This window comes from Gallinula chloropus (assembly GCF_964237585.1).
Source record: "Gallinula chloropus genome assembly, chromosome: 1".
NCBI classification, from domain to species: domain Eukaryota; kingdom Metazoa; phylum Chordata; class Aves; order Gruiformes; family Rallidae; genus Gallinula; species Gallinula chloropus.
Genome location: NC_140085.1, coordinates 15,959,793 through 15,979,339, shown reverse-complemented (window position 1 = coordinate 15,979,339; position 19,547 = coordinate 15,959,793). Strand labels below are relative to the sequence as shown.

The 19,547-nt window shown below is 38.4% G+C and overlaps 1 protein-coding gene across 1 annotated transcript in view; it reads left to right on the top strand.

The window, feature by feature from the left end:
* Positions 1 to 19,547, top strand: part of COG5 (component of oligomeric golgi complex 5) — a gene marked incomplete at its 5' end in the record, with an annotated part of 188,219 nt that overhangs the window by 1,326 nt on the left and 167,346 nt on the right. Inside the window, 4 exons of the mRNA XM_084271916.1 lie at positions 679 to 736; positions 3,954 to 4,008; positions 4,118 to 4,187; positions 9,309 to 9,429. Of these exons, the coding sequence (XP_084128042.1) occupies positions 679 to 736; positions 3,954 to 4,008; positions 4,118 to 4,187; positions 9,309 to 9,429 (304 nt within the window). The remainder of the gene's footprint in view (positions 1 to 678; positions 737 to 3,953; positions 4,009 to 4,117; positions 4,188 to 9,308; positions 9,430 to 19,547) is intronic.

Sequence of the window (19,547 nt, the reverse complement as noted above, 5' to 3'; positions counted from 1 at the left end):
AACTAGTAGTGAATCTGAGCTTAATGCAGTCCAGCCCACTCTTAGTACTCCTACCAAGAAGCCGCATACTGCTTTGTTTCCAGCCAGTCTCCCTATACACAGAGGTTCTACACTTCCTTGTAAGGATGTTCCCTGGCTCTTTCCAAATGATCATGTCAGCTATCAGAAACACTGGCCTGTGTTTTGCGATGACAAACACACCTCCACACCTTTTGAGTTTAAATAGCAGAAGATTGGTAAAATCTATGCAGACACCACAGCAGAGTTTAAAATGAGAACACATGCGAAGTTTGTGTGTAGCTTCAAAACCTGCTTCCTCCCAGTTGGCAAATTGTCTTGAAACTAATTTCAGAATATCATAAATAGGAAATAAAGTATTTAAAGTCTGAATATACATTGTTACTGTGTGATTAATAAGCTTATATTTCCAATTATTATATATAAAGGTGTGTTGACATGTGATGTTGACGTGTCAGCTATGCTGCAGTTCCTGACTCTCTTCTCATTCTGACTGCCACTTTCATGAGTTAAAAGGTGTCTGAAAACCTTTTAATCTCTAAGGTGTGGCTGCTTTTTCCTGTGTCTGCCTAATGTAGGGATGATGACGATACATTAATATCCCTTCCAGGCACACATCCCCATTCTTCTGTGCTGATTTCTCTATTCTGTTTTTTTAAGGTTGTTGCAAGACATGAAGACCTGTTGGCTCAAGCAACTGGAATTGAATCCCTGGAAGGTAAATGCTGTTATATTATACCTGAAAAAGTGAAAGCTCCAGGGACACCTAATTACAGCATACCAATACTACAGGAAAGGGACTGTTCACTAGGGACTGTAATAATAGGACAAGGAGTAACGGCTTCAAGCTGAAAGAGGGTATGTTTAGGATAGATGTTAGGAAGAAATTCTTTACTGCGAGGGTGGTAGAGAGGCACTAGCACAGTTTGCCCAGAGAGGCTGTGGAAGCCCCATTCCTGGAAATGTTTTAGGCCAGGTTGGATGGGTCTTTGGGCAGCCTGGTCTAGTAAAGGTGTCCCTGCCTAGATGATCTTTGAGGTCCCTTCCAACCCAAAGCATTCTATAATTCTGTGATTCTATGCTATTTCTTATGATGGAAGAAGGACTTTTAATATCTCTGCAGGTAATGTCATTCACTGCCAACTTTGGTCCCTGATGTTTAAGGCTACAGATCTGAGGAGTAGCATGTGGCAGCTTTTTTTTGATGTCAGTAGATGGAGCTCCAGGGAGGAGATTTGGCTGATACTTCTCTGGCGTAACTACTTCACAGGAAAACACATTTTGATAATCAGTTCTGGATAACTTTAGCAATTAAGTCTTTCTGACCTTTTAATGTATTTTTGAAATAAGCCTAAATTTGTTGCAATGGTAGCTGATATCTATTGCTTTAAGTAGTAAGTTTGTGCATGTTGCATATGCATGTATTGTATAGTTTGCAAAACCAAAGAGGCTTTACCACATAATCTTACCTGCATTGAGATGGTTTCTCCCCAGCAAGGGGCTGTTAAGTTAAATTACATACCTTTCTATTACTCTGCTCTTTGGGATCTGGATCTTAACATAAATTGTTGACTTTCAGAGGCCTTACAGGAACCATTGATTCTGTGTAGAATAGTTGCAGTATATTTTTCTTCTGCCAGGAGCTCAGTAGGTCTCATGGGATCCAAGCATATCCCCTTTCCCCCTTTCATTTTGTAATTTGCTAAGTAATTTATCTTTGTTCCTTCTTCTGCTTCCAGGTTTTGGCATAACCATAATCTGATTACTGAGAGTTACAGTATCTTCTTAGTCTTTGGAACTTGTTGGATACAGTATTTGATTGTTAGCATTTGCATATAGTTATAAAGAAATTCCTATTTAATCTGGCAATTTTAGCTCCAGAATAGCTTTTTAAACAGCTGGAAAATTAAGCACAGGAAGACTGGAATCTGTTCATACCCCAAATAAGTAGTAGGTAGGAAACTGTAGTCAATCTTGTGATTGATAAATACCTCCCAGTCATGATTGTTAGCAATTTGTGCTCAGGGGAATTGTGTTTTCTGAAATCGTGGTTGTTCCTGAAGGGTTCCATCCTAAAATTACTCTGCAGAAAGAGTGAAGTACTTCAGAACAACTATTCAGTTACAAAATGTTTCTATAAGGCAGCTGTGGTAAATGCAAGTGTTACCCAAAGTAAAAAGAAAATCTAATTCACCTCAAATTTGTTGGGGTTATGCTCTTTAAGAGACATAAGAGACCTTTTCTGTGTGTGAGGGAAAGAGAAGTGTGCATAGGTTCTAATCCTGAAAAGTATTTGATATTTGAAATATCAGTAGAAAGTCTGCAGTTGCCAGGAAAATTGAGTGTCTGTGTACACAAAGCTGGTGTTCTAAGAAAGTTTTGTACTTCCCTCCACCCTGATTGTGCTGCACATGATGTATGGTCATGGTAGAGAAACACTGAGTCAGGGTTCAGAAGAAAAAGATGGATGTCAATCAAAATGTTAATTATGAAGTTAGAAACACATAGCTCTTGGTATGTTTGCCAAGTGAAGATTATGGATCTAATTCACAGCACACACAAGCATTTAGATGGGCGAAAGCGAATCCCATTAAGTATTTCAAACTGGTATACGCAGCTGGTGGAGCCCTTTCTTTTTTAGGTCTGTGCACTTTTTTAATGGGACACTCATCTGGTATATGTACTCCCTTCTGTCTATAGGTAGCTCAGTAGATTTGCTGAGCTACCCATTAGCTCAAGATAAGCTAAGTAGTATCATCCTGTATCTCACCGAGCAGATGGAGAGGGTAGATTGCCTCTTCACCCATCCTGGCTCTGCCTTCTGGCAAGAGGACTGCTGTACGCTTTATAGCAATGTCACTGTCATAGATGCAGCAATGTCATGCAACTGGCCCTCCCCCATTATTGCAATGTAGAGTAGAAAATTCAGCCTGTTTTGCCAACTTTTCACTGTATCTCATATCTTTATCCTCTGATGCGTGCAAATCGCATGCTTACCATCCATGTATGAATGGCAGAGAAGTCCGGAGTCTGTCACTAAGCCAACCAGATAATCCTGAAATACGGAGAAGATGGGAGTTTGCATATTTATACAGAATACATGAGATGTAGTCCTAGTACAGGACAAGCTGAATAAAACCATTAGCAGTAGTTCTGTTTATCTTCCATCTTACCGTGGCGCACTGTGGGTTTATCTAATTTGGCGATGACATGCTTGTAAACGAGACTTTGCAAAAATGTAGTATGTTTGAGAATGCTAACAGTAACTGGAACAAAAATAATTTCATAGGCCTGGGTTTCTGTAATTTAATTAAATTCTCAGCAGGCTGATTCCATATTGCAAAAAAATGACTGCTACCCTTGACTACTTTGTTTGCAATTTAACAAGAAAAGAACAAGCATGCTTGCTTTGACCTGCTTTGCCAAACGAATCTGGAACAAACACGATTAGAGTAGTTTGCTCTGTTTGTAATCTAAATTAGATGATCTCACAATGACATTGTTACCTTACTTTTTTGCTGAGGATGCTTGTGCACAGGAAGAAATCCTTGAAATAGAATCGGTTATCTTCTCGGTCCTCGTTTTGTTTTTCTGAACTGTCTAGTGAGCAGTTCTGATCATCATTCTCTTAGAAAGCAGCATACTGTAAATATAATTTGAAACTTAAAATATGATGGATTTCAAAGGGATATTTCTTCTGTAGGTTTATGTTCTCTGCCAATAAATTTTCCATAGCATTCAGCAAGTGACTTATTACCTGTCCAGTTTATTTCCAGCTGTGCTGTGTTTTACTAATTTCAGTCTGTTTGAATGCTTCATTGTAAAGAGGAAACTGTGCTTTTTGTGCTAAAGTAGTCTGCAGTAGTTACAATGATTGGAAGAATAGTTCTATAATTCACAAGTGTTCTGTATAAAAAATGTGCTTTATTTTGCAGGTGTCCTCCAAATGATGCAGACTAGAATTGGTGCTTTACAAAGTACTGTTGATAGGTATGCCATTCATTATGCTATTAGAAAGCATGCATTATTAATTCTTCTATCATGTTATTTGTTATTTATTAATACTGCTGTGAACAAACCCTTCTCTTCTTATTTTCAGAATTAGAGTCAAGATTGTGGACCCCTACAACAAAATAGTGTCTCGTACAGCTCAGCTAGCAAAACTTCAAGTAAGTTGTATTAAAAATGTTGTTTTAAAAAACCTTTTTGAATATGCATTATTTCCCAGTTGTCAGACATAGGTGGGATTTTCATACTCCTGTAGCCTGTAGTTTGTTGTCAATATTTCCTAATGAAAAAACAGTATTTATGAGTCCCTTCATGAGCTACTGAAAAGTGCTTCGTATTGCAAAGAAGGAAACTGTTGTTTCCACTAGTTAAGTGAGTTTTTGTAGGGATTTTGTAGAGATGGATGGAAGAGGGAAGGGTTATCTGAGTACAGTCATTAAATTCTCCTTAGTTTTGGTATGTAATGTTATGGTGCCATCATGTAGAAGATGTTTTTCTCCCCTAAATTAATGCATGCTTGGCTGCAGTTTAGTAAAGAGTTTGGTAATGAGTTCTTTCAAAATAGTCAAGATGCATCTTATGGAGGCAGTTGTGGTTCTGTAGTTTTATAAGCCCAGGCACATAGCTGTCCCAGTCTTTGGAATGTAAGTCAACAGGGAGATACTGACAGTGAGATAGATGTCAAACACTTTCATTATAAATTTTATAGTAGTTTAACTGTTCTGTAGATCTTGAGTCATGTAGCTGCATTCTGTTCAGTTTATGGTCTGAAAATCAACACAACTCAAAAGCCACAAGTGTTTAATGAATTATTGTTTGAACGATTTGTCTTTGCAAGGTTACCTTTGCTTTGTAGAACTAGGTACTTCTAGTAGCTGAAATTTGAGCTTTGGTTATACACTCAAGTACATTGCCATCTGTGGGTGAGTGCTGTTGTCATGAAGCTGCAGACTCATGCAATTTCTAGTCTGGAGGCTGGTGAGGCAGCTGCACTAGTCTCTTGTCTGAACATCTACTATTTTCTACATTACTTTCAGTAGCAGTGAAGTTCAGCAGGAAGCTCTCAACACTCCGTTCAGCCAATTTGTCCAGCTGCTTCTTCTGTTCTTTTCAACTCCAGCTGTTACTGTTTATGCCACTGGGCAAAACTTCTTGACTTCCATTTGGCAGGTTAAGTGCAGATTTCTTTTGTGCTCTGATGTATGTTGGTTGTGGGAATTTGGGGCTAAAGATTAAGATCATTTCTGTCCTGACCTTTCACAAAGTCAAATTGCAGAAGGACATCTGAGAAGAACGAGTCCCTGAACTTTGGAAATGCTTCTTGGGTGATTTTTGTTTCTTCTTTGCTGTAGCCTTGTTACATGAATTTTCCTGTGGTGTGAAAACAGCATGCATTCAGGGTCAGCATTACTCAGCCTGTTCCAGGGAATTTGTATTATCTGCTGTTACTTGGCTGTAAGTCAGAAAGAAGTAGCGCAGGGTCAGGGGAGTCTACTAGGTTACCCTTCCTAACATCCAAATCCAGTTACTTATCTCAGTGTAGAAAGAGGAACGATGATTCCAGCTTCTCTGACAGTGAGAGTCTGTCCTTAGCGTGAGAGCAGCAGTCCCTTCTTGTGGTGACAAGAAGTGTTTTACGTGGCACTATGCTGCTGGGACAATTTAAGGGTCAGGACACCTGAATTACGAGATGAAGTTGGACTTGTGTGGAGTGGAGTCAATAGGCTTTGAAACCTCGACCCTCCTGCCTCCCCAGGATGCAGTGCTGTGGTGTCTCTTTCCCTGGCTGCCTTGTTTGTTCAGGAAGGAATGGCAGAGCAGCACTGCAAACACATCACTTCCTGGGGGTGGCAGGGCCTGTGACATGCAATTGCTCCCAAATGCAAGACTTGTGGCATGGGACACTATCAAACTTGTGAATTTCATCAGTTGATGTACACTTGGTAGCGTAAGTAGAAAAAGGTAGATGGCTGATGAAAGAGGTTTCTCCCTGTCAGAATCTGTGGGGTTGGCAGGTATGTTTTGCTGAACTATATGGTGTTTAAAGGCCTCTTGTACTCATGATGGTATGATTTTAGTGCTCCTCCATTGATTGCTGTGGGACTGCTCACAAACTGAAGGAATATTTGGCTGGCATAATGCTGGATTTTGCAATCCTTAATTGTTTTTAATATAGTCAGGCTTTTTCCCAAACATTCTCACTGCAAATTCGTTATCAAGCTTCAAATCTAGTCCTGAATTCTAAACCTCTGCTGAGTGCTTGTGTATATTCTGTCATGCTCTGCTCTCAGAGCTTCATGGCATCCCCAAGGGAGCGAGAGACTCGCAAAGCTTTCTTCCTACTTTAAGTCCTACCATTCTCTTCTGAGTCTCTCCATAGAAGATCACAAGGTAAACGGGAATAGTTAACAGCTGAAATATGTACACAGAGTTCGTCCTACAGAGGGTTATTTTTCTGTGCAGCTCTTTTTAACCACGTTTCTACATGTTCTCTTAATTTCAGATATCATAGTGTTCAGAAATACTTATAGATGACAATTTTTTAAACCAGAATTCTGTATTTTGAAGTTATTCTCTCTTTAAAATATTCACCATTAGCAGATTTCAGCTTGGTGCTACTGGAACCAAATAGTGAATATAGTCTGAAGATAGTGAAGGGGGCTTACAAGAAAGCTGGGGAGGGACTTCTTAGAAGGGTCTGTAGTGATAGGACGGGGGGGAATGGTTTTACATTAGAAGGGAGTAGATTTAGATTGGATATTAGGAAGAAATTCTTTACTATGAGGGTCATGAGGCACTGAAACAGGTTGCCCAGGGAGGTTGTGGATCCCCCCATTCCTAGAGGTGTTCAAGGGCTTATTGGATGGGGCCTTGAGCAGCCTGGTCTGGTGAGAGGTGTCCCTGCCCATGGCGGGGGGGTTACAACTTGATGATCTTTGAGGTCCCTTCCAGCCCAAACCATTCTGTGATTCTATGATAGTGGACTGCCTCATGTTTTTCAGGCTTCTGTTATATAGACATTCAGTTATGATCTGTCAGATATCTGCAATTACGTATGTGAGCTACACACTGGCATGTTTTCAAGTAGTCCTCTCCCTACAACTTAGTTTTCTTTAATAATTTCTTAAAATTAACATGAGATTAAGAGGCTTTTTGGTTGCTTGAATTGTAGCAATGTCTGTTTGCATTGCTATGTTGCTTTAAATTTCAGGAGATAACTCCTCTGGACGTGCTCCAACTGGTCTATGTCTTTCTTGTGTTGAGGGTTCCAAAGCTGGATGCAGTATTCCAGGTGAATCCTGTGGGCCTAGGGGAAGCTTCTTCCTGCTGCTTGCAGAAGCCACCCCTTCAGCCCCAGCTCCTCCACCAGAACCCAGCCATGCAAAACCACAACAGCAGGGCCAGAGGTTAAAATTTTTTTTTGCTCCTGTATCTAACTGTAACTTTTCCCATCTCTTACTCAGATTGATAGTCCTTTTTAAAGGTTGTTTTATGGGGTAGGAGATAATAAGCAACAATCAAATGAAAAAGAAAGAATCTTTTGGCATGTAAAGTAAAAGATAGTCAGAAGATAACTGAAGTTGAATTCCTAGGGAAAAACATTAGCCAGAAGTATGCAATTGGATTAGAGAGTAATTAAATTTGAAAGCCAAGTTATAATATTGTGCCCTGTTATTTGGCAAAGCACAGTGCACTGTATAAAAAGCTATTTTTGATTCATCTTGCAGAATTTTAGTTCACAGATAAGAAAGTGATATGTGGATCAAGACTTTTCTAATTAAAGAAATGAATTAATAAAAACTAATACGTTAATCTCTCAAAGTAGGATAAGCCCCAATTGGTTCTCGCTAATGATAATAGAAATCATGTGGTTAAGTTGTCTTGGAATGCTTAAGAAACTTGCACTTCAGACTCTGTGATACAGAGCCAAAAACGGGGAGGGTAATTCTGTTTTCAGTGGTTTGCCTCAATGGGGCTTTTCCTAATTTTTCCTTTTTGTTCTGTCTAGATGTTTAATAAAATTAAACTATAAATATTTGTGTTTTAAGTGATTTCTGCTGGCAGAGAGAAGAGACTGACAAGTTAGGTGGCCCACTGAATGTTGGTTAAAATGACTCACTTGTATTTGTTTTCATATATACACTTTTAACAGTAGTTTTCAAGGCATTAACTTGAGTCTAAAAAAGGGTTGAAAGTCTGTAAGATACTAAGTATTTTAAAATTAATTTTGATGTAATTTTGACATCCATAAGATAAGTATTTCAGGAGGCTTTTTCTTCGGTACCAGGGAAGATACCTCAGAACAACTTTCTTACTCATTCCAAATTTCTCATTTACCTCTCTTGTTAATCTGATTGCAGAAGTTGGACTGTACTTATGAATGTACTGAAATCCACATACCTTTTTACTTTCTCCTAAACTGCATTTCTGAATTTGAGTTTAACTGTTACCCAGTCCAGAGTGTTGCTGCTCATATTGCATGTACTTCCTAGCCTCACCAGCCCAATCCCTCTTCAGAGGACCTGTACACTTGATGTATCTCTTACTGTTTCTTTGTCTCTTATTACTGTGTAGAAGGAGAAAACCGGTTTCAAGATCTCAGTTGGGTGAAAAAATATGAATTCAGATGCCAGCAATGCCTTGGTGCTAATAAAAACATACACAAATATGTTTCCTGAAAATCTGCATATGCACCCATTTTCTTAATTTTTAGTCAAGAATGCTGTGTATTTTAATAAAGCTGTGGAAGAATGTGAGCTTAGAAGTGGCTGTGTGAAGGTGACTGGCCTTTTGCAATTTCTGTTACGTGTGAGTTTTCACATCTGTTCCTACCGTAAGAGACAGTACCTGTAAAAATGATTTAGCTTTTAAATTCTGCTGCCCTCTGAAATAAGTTCTGCCTTTTTGCTTGTTTTGGATCAATATGTGATTGGTGAAGGCCAACTTCTTAATTTTATTAGAGCTTGTGGAGTGTGTGAGTGGGGGGCAATGTTGAGGGCTCACTTCTAGTTAGAAAATGAACATGTCTGTCACAGGGTTCTGAGTTTCCTCTTTTTTCAAATAGTAATGACAGCGTAATCTCAGTAGCTCTGTGAGTGTAATTACCAGCTTTTCAAGTATTGGTGTATATTGTATAAAATCATATTAGAAAAACTCGAACAAAGCGATTTCAGTGTTCTGAAGTTCCTTGTTTATGGTTAAAATAATTCCATATTTGAAGCCTAATATTATGTGATCATAAAGTACTGATAATATCCCCTAATGCTATGATTTCTCTGCAGGCTGCCTGTGACTTGCTGCGGAGGATAATACGCATCTTGTATCTCAGTAAGAGACTTCAAGGACAACTGCAAGGAGGAAGCAGAGAGATAACAAAAGCTGCCCAGAGTCTCAATGAACTTGGTGAGTCCTCCTTAGTTTTGTAGGCATTTTTAGCTTGTGCTCCTATGACTCACACTACTGTTTGACTTAAAAAACAAAGAAAGCCCAGAACTTTTTACTATAGTTCTTGCTGTCTACTTCCTGATTTGAATTGAGGAATGGTATGGACAGAACTCATTAGCAGTTTTTTCATATGTGTAGATAAAGGTATTTAATAACATGAAAATTCTGTGATGATAACATGTACTCTTTTGGGTAACAAATTTTTTTTTGTGAAGCAAGTAATTTCTTATTGGTATTATTTGTATAAAATGCCTTCAGATGCAGCAGTTAGACAGTTAGCTTTTGGAAGACGTTGCACTACAATAAGGCATAGTTTGAATTACAGTTTATGTCTTAAATGAAAATTATTGGCCCTGTGGCCTTTATGAAAGTCATGTGTGATACAATATAGAGATACCTAACCTAATTCAGATACTGGAAGCATTCTGCTGCAGCAGTGACTAATTTACTCTGTATTTTATTGGCTTCTAGGAAGAATGATGAAATATTTCTCATGAAGCTTACATTATGTTGCTGGATTGTTTTCTATACTTGAGCTAGCTTGGGTACTTCCATGCTGTGCTTCGGGATGCAGTGAGGAGCATCCTGTTAGCCCTTGAGATCAGTTGTTGTTGTATATGGTTATCTTGCCAGCTGTATCTCCTTTGGCTTAATGGTATTCAAATTTCGGCTTCCAAAAATAGGTTGTGGGAAGGCTGAACTATCAAACATTCAGAATCATCCTGAGTTTTATTGTGCATATTTGTCACTACTGCTCTTTTTATACTGTGTAATCAAGAAATTATTAGACAATGACTTAGTCTTATAATTAGCAGATGCTGTGTTGCAAATGGAAAGTTTTAATATTTATTTAGTATATATTTATTTTGTTTGGCTGAAGCACTTAAGCAGTTGTAGTGTTCTAAGCTAGAATATTTTTTTTCTAATTTTCTGGGGGGTTTTTTGGTTTTTTTTTAAAAAATCTTTTCCCATCATGGTCTCCCTTGTCATCTCCAGGAGATAGCAAGTAATACTGTATTTTAACTACCTGAATTATAAGTCTTATGAGATTCATCTGAATTCTAGACCCTAGTTAAATAATTAGTACAATTTAATGGTAGAATCTGAAACGTTTATCTTAGTTTTTAGGATTTCTTTCTCTTAAATAAGATGCCTTTTGTTATTGTGCTTTTTTTTTATTTCACCATTATAAAAAAGAGCTTTTCAAATATTCGTTCTCCAAAGCTCAGAAAAGTTTAATTATTATTGTTGAAGATGAAGGGAAACTTTTCTCCTTAGGAAGCCCTTTTGGGTTTCATCCTACAGTCCATGGCAGGGGGGACCCAAGACTTCTGTTCCTTAATTTAAACCTTAAACATCCAGAATAAAGGATTAATTATGGCCAGGTAAAATCCCTTGTGTACTGTCATTTTTCTCTCCCTCCTTGTCTTCGCTCTTACCCCTCTCCATCTACATTCTTCCCTCTGACTATCTGCTCTTTGCTCTTCTCTGCTGCCCACCTTGGCAGGTCTGAGTTCTTACTGCCTCCCAGCTGGCCCATGCTGAGGCACCAGAGTGGATGGGAACACCCCACTGAGTTGCATGGTTCAGGCTACTGCAGCGTGAGACAGTGGGAAAGTGATGTGTTGAGGGAAGGTGGTGTAGTAGTCTGGTGCTGGGAGGGTGGGAAGTGTGGGGAACAGACAGTGGGCACTGTTTGGTTGGTGGTAAGATTTGAAAGCTTAGAAAGAGCTTGGGAGGTACTACAACACCTGATGATAATAAATAGGTGGTGGACATGAGTGACGTGAAAGGCTGGTATTGGATAGGGAGCTCTGAATCATGGAGGCTTGCTCTTGAAATGGGGATCATGGCCAAGTTTAATAGTAATTTGTGGTTTAAGCTGGATATTTCTGAGTATCTCTTTCCGCTCTCATTCAGAGAGAAATTCTTCCCACTGTTTGTTACCTTTCTGTTGTATGTGTGGTGCAATATAATTTCTGCTTTGTTGAAACCAGCACGTTGTGATACTACCTTGAATGTGTTGTGTTTTCTATGGTATAAAATGCCTTTTATTGCCTATAGGTTGTTCTGGGTACATTTTTGGGATAGGCGTCCATTTATTTTTAGGTACTGTTATACTCTGTGTGTATCTTTGGGGGACATGAAAGTGTTTGTGCCTGTTTAGGTATACATATTCAGCATGGATTTCTTCAGCAAATATGTTAATTCAATTACCGCTTTTATTTAGATGCATCTTGAAGTTTATGTAGCAATGACAGCAAAAGATATGATAAAAATATAAAATCTTGGAATTAGAGAGAAATATGGGTCAATCAGAGGAACTATAGGAAACAGTAGCTTTTACTGAGGAGGGTTTTTTACTGGACGTTTTAAGTTGCTAGTAAGTTTGCAGATCTTCAGCTTCAGTGTATGATTTTAGGAACTTTACTCTGAAAACATGTGGTAATATTTTCATTGAGATCTCTACTTAAAGCTAAAGTAGTTTTAAAATTCCTCTGTGTTGGACTTTGACATTCTTTAAAATTCAATTCCCATTTTGGCACAGAAAGAAGAAAAACTGAATTCCCTATGTCATGTTTAGAGATTACACGTGATATATGTGTGTGTGTGTGTGTGTGTGTATGTATAGAAAATCCCCAAACTCCCTTCTGCAACTCCTCCCTTCCAACACACTTCTTTGGGCTCTCTAGCAAAGTAGAAACAGAGCTGTGATAAGCCAGTGAATAAGCTGTTAGCTGCTTCTCTGGCAAGGGTTCTTCATGTTACACAATCCAATTCAGCATACAGATAGGTAAAGCAAGCGGCATACACGGATGTCACACAGCGCCTAATGCAGTGAATTACACGTCTTGACTTGCTTTCTGGTGATATTTGAATACAAATATTTTATGAAGTCAGAGAGAAACACTCCTAATCCAGTTTAAACAATAGAATGTGACAAGAAAATGGTACACTATGTACACTTCCTGTTCACGGAAGAAATTCTGCAGGCATTAAGCAATCTGCTGTCTTCTGTGTGGGTATGCAGAAATTACTGTCAGTAACCCTGGCCAATAACTGATCAGATGAAGATGAAAATACTCTTGGTTGTGCAGCGAATGGCGAGCTTGACTGTGGACAGGTTGTTAATTCCATCTATCGGTTACAGAGCTATCTGTGGACAACAGAGGATTTATATCTTTCTCTTGTTAAATACCTATAACTGATGTCATCATTATTTATATAAATGGCTAGAATTCTTTTAATTATAATAAACTCCTAGTCTCTGTGTATGGTTGTATTATAATTTAATTCACAGCAAGCAAATTTATGTGCTTGAATGACCTTGTGAGTGTATAATACTTGTAGGCAGGCTCGCACAGCAGCCATAATTTTGCTCTTTTGTAAACTCAGAGTTAGTCTGTGCCTCAGACCATTTCCCTAAAACGAAGGGAAAGAAGTATATTGGAATACATTTTTGGGTGTCTTCAGTATAGAAGTTGCTCCAGGATGTTACTACCTTACATGTAAATTATGAGAAGAGAGGGTGGGGAAGATGTGACTGTGACCTTGCTTTAAAACTAGGTAATGCTAGAGAAAAGGCAAAATATTGTCAGTTATGGAAGTCTAGCTAAAATGGAGAAAACTCTACATATGTACTGGGTTCTTTATGAAGAGGGAGCAAAGCTTAGACATGGCAGTTACCTGGCCTTAACATGACAAACGAGGACTGAAGGGAAAATAAAGAAAGAAAGCTCAATTTTGATGATGCTTGTAAAGAAGTGTAGCTTGGATGGAGAAAACTAAAATTAGTCAGGACATGTATGATGCTGGGTAAAATATAATTTGGAAGAAGCTTTTTTGCTATGCCTGGTAGGTGTCTTTGTAGCTGGAATAGTGTAGATGGTGGTAGTCCTGTCTGGTGAAGTACACTCCAGAGCTAGGGACATCTGCACAAAGGTGATTGTGATTTTGGGCCTGGACAACATCTCCTGTGGAAGCTAGTAAAAAATTGGATTTGGCACCTTTCTAAGGCAAACAAGATGTGTGGTGGATGTGTGATGATCTAATTAGAAAAAAAGAAAATGCTTGGGTATAACCAATATGTCTGTTAGAATAACAATTGGAGGGAATGGGAGGAAGCAAATACTGTCTTTTCTTCCTGCCTTCATGGGCACTGTCTTGTCCTGTATTGAGGTTTCTCTGCTTCAGTGTGCTTTTCTGGTATTCCTGCCAAATGGAGTACCCTGGAGTTCCTAGCAAAAGGGAACACCATTGTAAAGATTGTGAAGTTAGCTATAGTATTACATCTCCTATTACCCAGTTTGTGTCATACATAATGCTTGATAGAGGGAGAGATGTAGATTTCTTGGTGGAAATTCACTTTTAACTTTTTGCACTTAGTTCTTGTAGTTACATTGTGTTAGTAATGTCGTATGGTCGGTTTTCTCCCAGTCTTTGAGATTGTTTATAACATTAAATAAAGAAAACCTTTCCAAATATTTGTCTCTTTTTTTCCCTTTCTTTTTCTCTGTTGCTGATAAAACACAGATCTATTCCATAGAAAGTGTTTGCCTTTGTGTGCTTATGCATATAGGTTTATAAATATAAGTATTTATAAACTCAAATGTAAACAATATTTATATTTATCCTAATACATGTCAACTACTTTTCAGAGCAATCTCATAGTTCTTGTTATGTTTGGGAACTCCTGGGGAGAGAGATGAGATTCCAGAAGATGGGGAGCTTGCTTTATTGTGGCTCCTGTGTTATTTAGATGGCTCAGACTAGCATGACTTCCTTACATGAAGAAACTCTGGAGCAAATAAAGTATTTGTAGGAGTCTAAAATATAAAAATGTTATTAAAAAATGGGCCAAAAAGATTTGTTAAGAATTAATCCTGTTTAACCAACCACATTTTCTTTGTTGGCAGCAAAATGGATCTTAGAACTAGAGAGATCAATGACTGTCTTGTAGTTTGATGTAAATAGGACTCTTGATGTCTTGTTACACTGGCAGGATCAGCAATATAATCCAGATGAAAAAGTTGTGCAGTGAATGTGGAAATTTTGAGAAAGCTGTACCCCAAAAGTTGTCATCAGTTGTTCACTGTTGCTCAGCTATATATTACGTGGGGTTTTCTTGAAATGTGTTCTGCAGCTGGCTTGTGTTTTCATTAATGATTTGAGTGAGGTAATATAGTATATCCTTATTAAATTTTCAAGTAATAATCAAGCAGAGAAGAATGGAAAGTATGTTGGGAAACAGGATTAGAATGAAGAATATTCTTAGCAAATTGGAGATACGTCTTAGTGGAGCTGATTTAATTTCTCTTCCAGACAAGTGCAAAGTCCTAGCAATAAATTGTTGTAGTTAAGAGCAGGAATAGGAGAAATGACTCTGTGGATAACAGTCCTGCAGAGAGGCCTGGATAGTTCCTGACAAATTGAGTGCAAGCCATTTGCTCACTGGTTTTGTAGCAGTGTGATGGTACTGGCAATGAAATTTGTACTGCTCTTTATAAGGAAGGGTGTTTTGTGCAAAGCACTTGAAACAAAATCTTTTCTTCATGTTTCAGGTGGAGTATCAAGTCCCCTTTGAGGCACCTCATTCAAGGAAGCTGTAGGTTAATTGGAGAAAGTCCTGAGTAAAGCAGTAATTATGACTGAAGGTCTTGAGGATGGGCAGTGGGTGGAGGGACTGAAAGTGTGCGTCTTTGGTTTGGAGAACAGGGCTGAGAGGCAGAATAGCATTCTTCAGATAAATAAAGGATTTTTAAATGGCAAGGGAGTAAATGGCTCTGCATATCCACTGTGATCAAAACAGTAAATAATGGGTCCGAAATGAAGCAAAGAAAATTTTTATGTAAAGTGTTAGGAAAGGTTTCTGCCAGTAATGATGATTTCAGAGGAGCTGTGAAGTCAGCATTTAAAGGTTTGTAATAAAAGCAGTTTAGAGAAAGCACGCTCTCAGCTTAGTTCAGATACATGTGGTTTTGCCTTGCAGCAGAACTGAGTAAGCTGGTCTGCTGTCATTCCTATGTTTCTCTCAGAGATGCTCCCCCCACCAACTCTTACTAGAAAATACCTGTTGTGGGAGTTTGGCTTCTTAGTGTGGAGGGGTTTTTTGGGTTTTTGGTTTGTTTATTTGGACTGCTTGATGTAAAACTTGCTGCCCACTGTGCTTAGGTACCTCTTGGAATTTTAGGACAGTGTGACTGAAAAATTCATGCCATCACTTTAGTTTAGCTTCTTATCACTCCTTCAGACGAAAGAGTAGATAAATCTCCTCAAAGACCTTCAGCTCACCCCTCTGACACAATTACTTCTCTTCTGGTTGCTCACTGTGTGACTGACATTCAAGTTAATTTCATACAGTTCATCATGTTACTGGAGTGCTGCAAAAATTGACCCTCAAAACTGTTATGTCAATATTCTCTAGGAGAGTGCAGTGAGCAGGAGGAAGGTGGTACTGGCTCTGTGAATGTAAATATGGTGTATCAATATTTTTCCTTTGCCAGGAGGGAAAGCGAGCTATCCATTGCTCCATGACCCAACTGTTTTTAAGAAATATGTTAATTTACTCCTGTAAGTTTTTAATCATGGAATCACAGACTGGAGAGTTGGAAGGGACCTCTAAGCGAATCCAGTTCCAACCCCCTACCATGGGCAGGGATACTCTCCACTAGACCAGGTTGCCCAGTGCTTCATCCAACCTGGCCTTGAACACTGTCAGGGAGAGGGTAGCCACACCTTCTGGGAAACCTGTGCCAGGGCCTCACCACCCTCTCAGTGAAGATTTTTTCCCCCAATGTCTAATCTAGATATGCTCTCTTTTAGTTTAAGGCTATTACCCCTTCTTCTATCACTCCATGCCAATGTAAACAGTCCCTCTCCAGCATTTCTGTAGGCCCCTGTAGGTACTGTAAGGCTGCAGTAAGGTCTTCTTGGAGCCTTCTCTTCTCCAGACTAAATAAGCTCAACTCTCTCAGCCTGTCTTCATAGGGGAGGTGCTCCATCCCTCTCATCATCTTTGAGGCCCTCATCTGGGCTTGCTCCATCAGTCCAATATCTTTCTTGACCCCAGAGCTGGATGTAGTATTCCATGTGGGGTCTCATGAAGGTGGAGTAAAGTGGGAGTATCACGTCCATTGACCTGCTGGTCATGGGTAATATTTGGGAATAATTATGACTATTGTTTGATGTTTATAAAAATACTGAGTGCTACTAGTCAGTATTCAGGAAACAACTGTTCTAATTTATTGAAAAGTTAAATAACTCATTTTAGCAGTAACTGTTCATACTTGTTTGTTTTATAATGATTATTATGTCATCTATATCTATTGCAAGTTGGAATTATCTGTACCTGGTGTTTCACAGTATGTCTTATTAATTGGGTATTAAAACAGTGTGAATAATCTGACTGAAACAGAAAGACTCCAAAGTGTTTGCAGATTTTAATATTTGTGCTTCAGGTTAAATGTTGTATAAAAACTATTTCATTTTAACTGCTGCAGTTTTTGAAGTAACATTAAATGTGTTATGTGTCTGTACAAAAGTATTAGTAAATTCGCAATGGTAAGCTGCCCGAACACCTGCCATAGATACCGTGGTAGCTATCATCTGCTGCTGCCTTCTTCCCATATCATATTCAGTGACAAGCTTTATTTTTTTTTTTTTTTCTATTCCAAGTAAAAATTAGTGTGTGATTGCCAAGCCAGATCTTGTGTTGACTCAAACTGCAATTAAAGTGAGGAAGGACTTGGTTGTGGTCATGTCAGCGAGGTCATTCACTGCTCGTACGCAGAGCAGACAGATTTGTGGATACTAATATCGCTGCGTGCAGTTTCTCATAAGAATCAACACACATCAATCTGGAGAGAGAAGTTGCTTTCATGGTACTTTTGCTTAGGGATTTAACTGCTGTACAATTTACTGCCTTTTGCAAGACCTAGTGTCCTCTACAATACATAGTAATGTCTGTGTAGCACAGTGCACTGTTCTGTAGGGGTAACTGAACTGATTTGATTAATAGAAATTACATGGCCGTGCTAGCATGATGCTTTGCCTGGGGTAATTAGTCCTGCTGAGAATGACTGAATTGCATTACTGGCTCAGAGCCATCTGCATTATTTCTGAATGCCACTGCTTCAGGTGGTACATCTGCATCCCCAGTAAGTGCAAATATCTTGCTAAAACGTTTTTTCTTCTGTCCCTGGTGGTGTTAGCAGTAACGCTGCCAGGCCTTCACTGAAATTGTTGGGGCTAAAATATACTGTGCCTTTCTGTGGTTGATGTGAAATCTCCATGTTCTTCAATTTCTTGTTGTTCCTTTCAGTTGTTTTTTTTGTTTTGCTTTGTTTTTCCCCAGGCTCTGTTGCCATAAGATGGAAGATTTTGCAAAAGTTTTATTTGTAGTATTCCAGGACAAAAAAACCCCTCTCTGGTGGGAAGGTCAAGCAGACAGATAATTTAAAAGCTTTAATATTTGTAGCTGGAAAACAAAAAGTCTTGAACCGTTTGGAAACTGAGAACTCCTTTTCATATAAAAAACTTACTTTTTCCAATATCAGATTTAAGAAAAATTATAAAAATAATGAGAAATTCTTCACATGTGAATCAGATATATAATATACTGCCCGAACTGCTTTTCTTGAGCTGCTCTGGCAAAAAATGAAAGTGATGGCCTGTTGCATAGTGATTATCTGTATGTCATTAATAGTTTATATAATCATCTCCACCCAAAAATGTATAATATAACCCAAATATTTGTGTCATACAATAGATTTACACACCAGGTATGTTGTTTGTAATGGATAATATTGGTCAATCTGTGACAGCCAGATACACTGCAAATTAATTATTTTTTATGTGATAATGTTGAGAACCATTCAGCCTATATTCATTCAACAGAGACGATTGAAGTTGCTATTTTATAAATTGATAAAGAAAAAAATCATATCTGTAATGCTTCAATGTACTGTGTTTAGTAAGTTTCTGGTTTTATTAGTTGATCTGTCTTTTCAGGGAAAAGAGTGCCTTAGCGCTAACAGAAAATCCTATTGGTTGCTAAGATGATCTTGTTATTTTTTCAGTATTGTTCTTGGCTTCATGTTTGCCAAAGTCACTACTTGATTTATTGTAAGTTAATGTAAAAGGAAGAGCTATTCAGGCTTCTGCTGAGTCGTGTTATTTCACGAATTATGTAGTGAAACCGAATATTTTGTGTAATGAGTGTAGAAGCTAGTCCTTGGGTTCTTCTGTAGTTGCTATACCACCCACTTACTTCTTTCTGTGTTTCAGTTATGCATTCAACAATGTTGTTACAGGCAACCTTACTGGTGTTTTTATTCCATCTTTGCTTTTTATGCTGAATTAAGGAGATTCTGTGGATATTTATTTCTGTTGGCTTTTGAAGTAAAGAAAGAAATATCTTTATAGTATATAACAAGTTCATTAACTTGACCTATTAACGTTAAGATACTGAATTAATGTAATAACTTGCAAAACTTAATACAGTTTTTCATTAGTGAGAGACTAATAGCATAAGACATCTTTATGCTCTTTGAATAAGGCAGACAGAATCCTACAGATTTTACCATCAAATTGCATTTTGCTGTGATTAGGATTCCTAGCTTGGAAACATTACGTTTTGATAAAGCATTTTATGTAAAGCGTTGGTATGTTTCATTAATCTCTGGCATGCAATCTTTTGTGACAGAACTAGAGGGAATGGTATCAAGCTGCGCCAGGGGAGATTCAGGCTGGACATTAGGAAGCACTACTTCTTGGAAAGGGTAGTCTGGCACTGGAATGCACTGCCCAGGGAGGTGGTGGAGTCACCGACCCTGGGGGTGTTCAAGGAAAGACTGGATGCCATATTGAGGGACATGGTTTAGTGGGAGCTAGTAGTAATAGGTGAATGGTTGGACTGGATGATCTTTTAGGTCTTTTCCAACCTTGATAATTCTGTGATTCTGTGATTTTTCTAACCACTTTCTGAATTACTCTCACTGAATAATTACAGGCCCATGAGAGAAAAGACTAAGACTGAGTTGGTACAAGAAGAAAGAATTTTGTTGGGATTTTGTTTT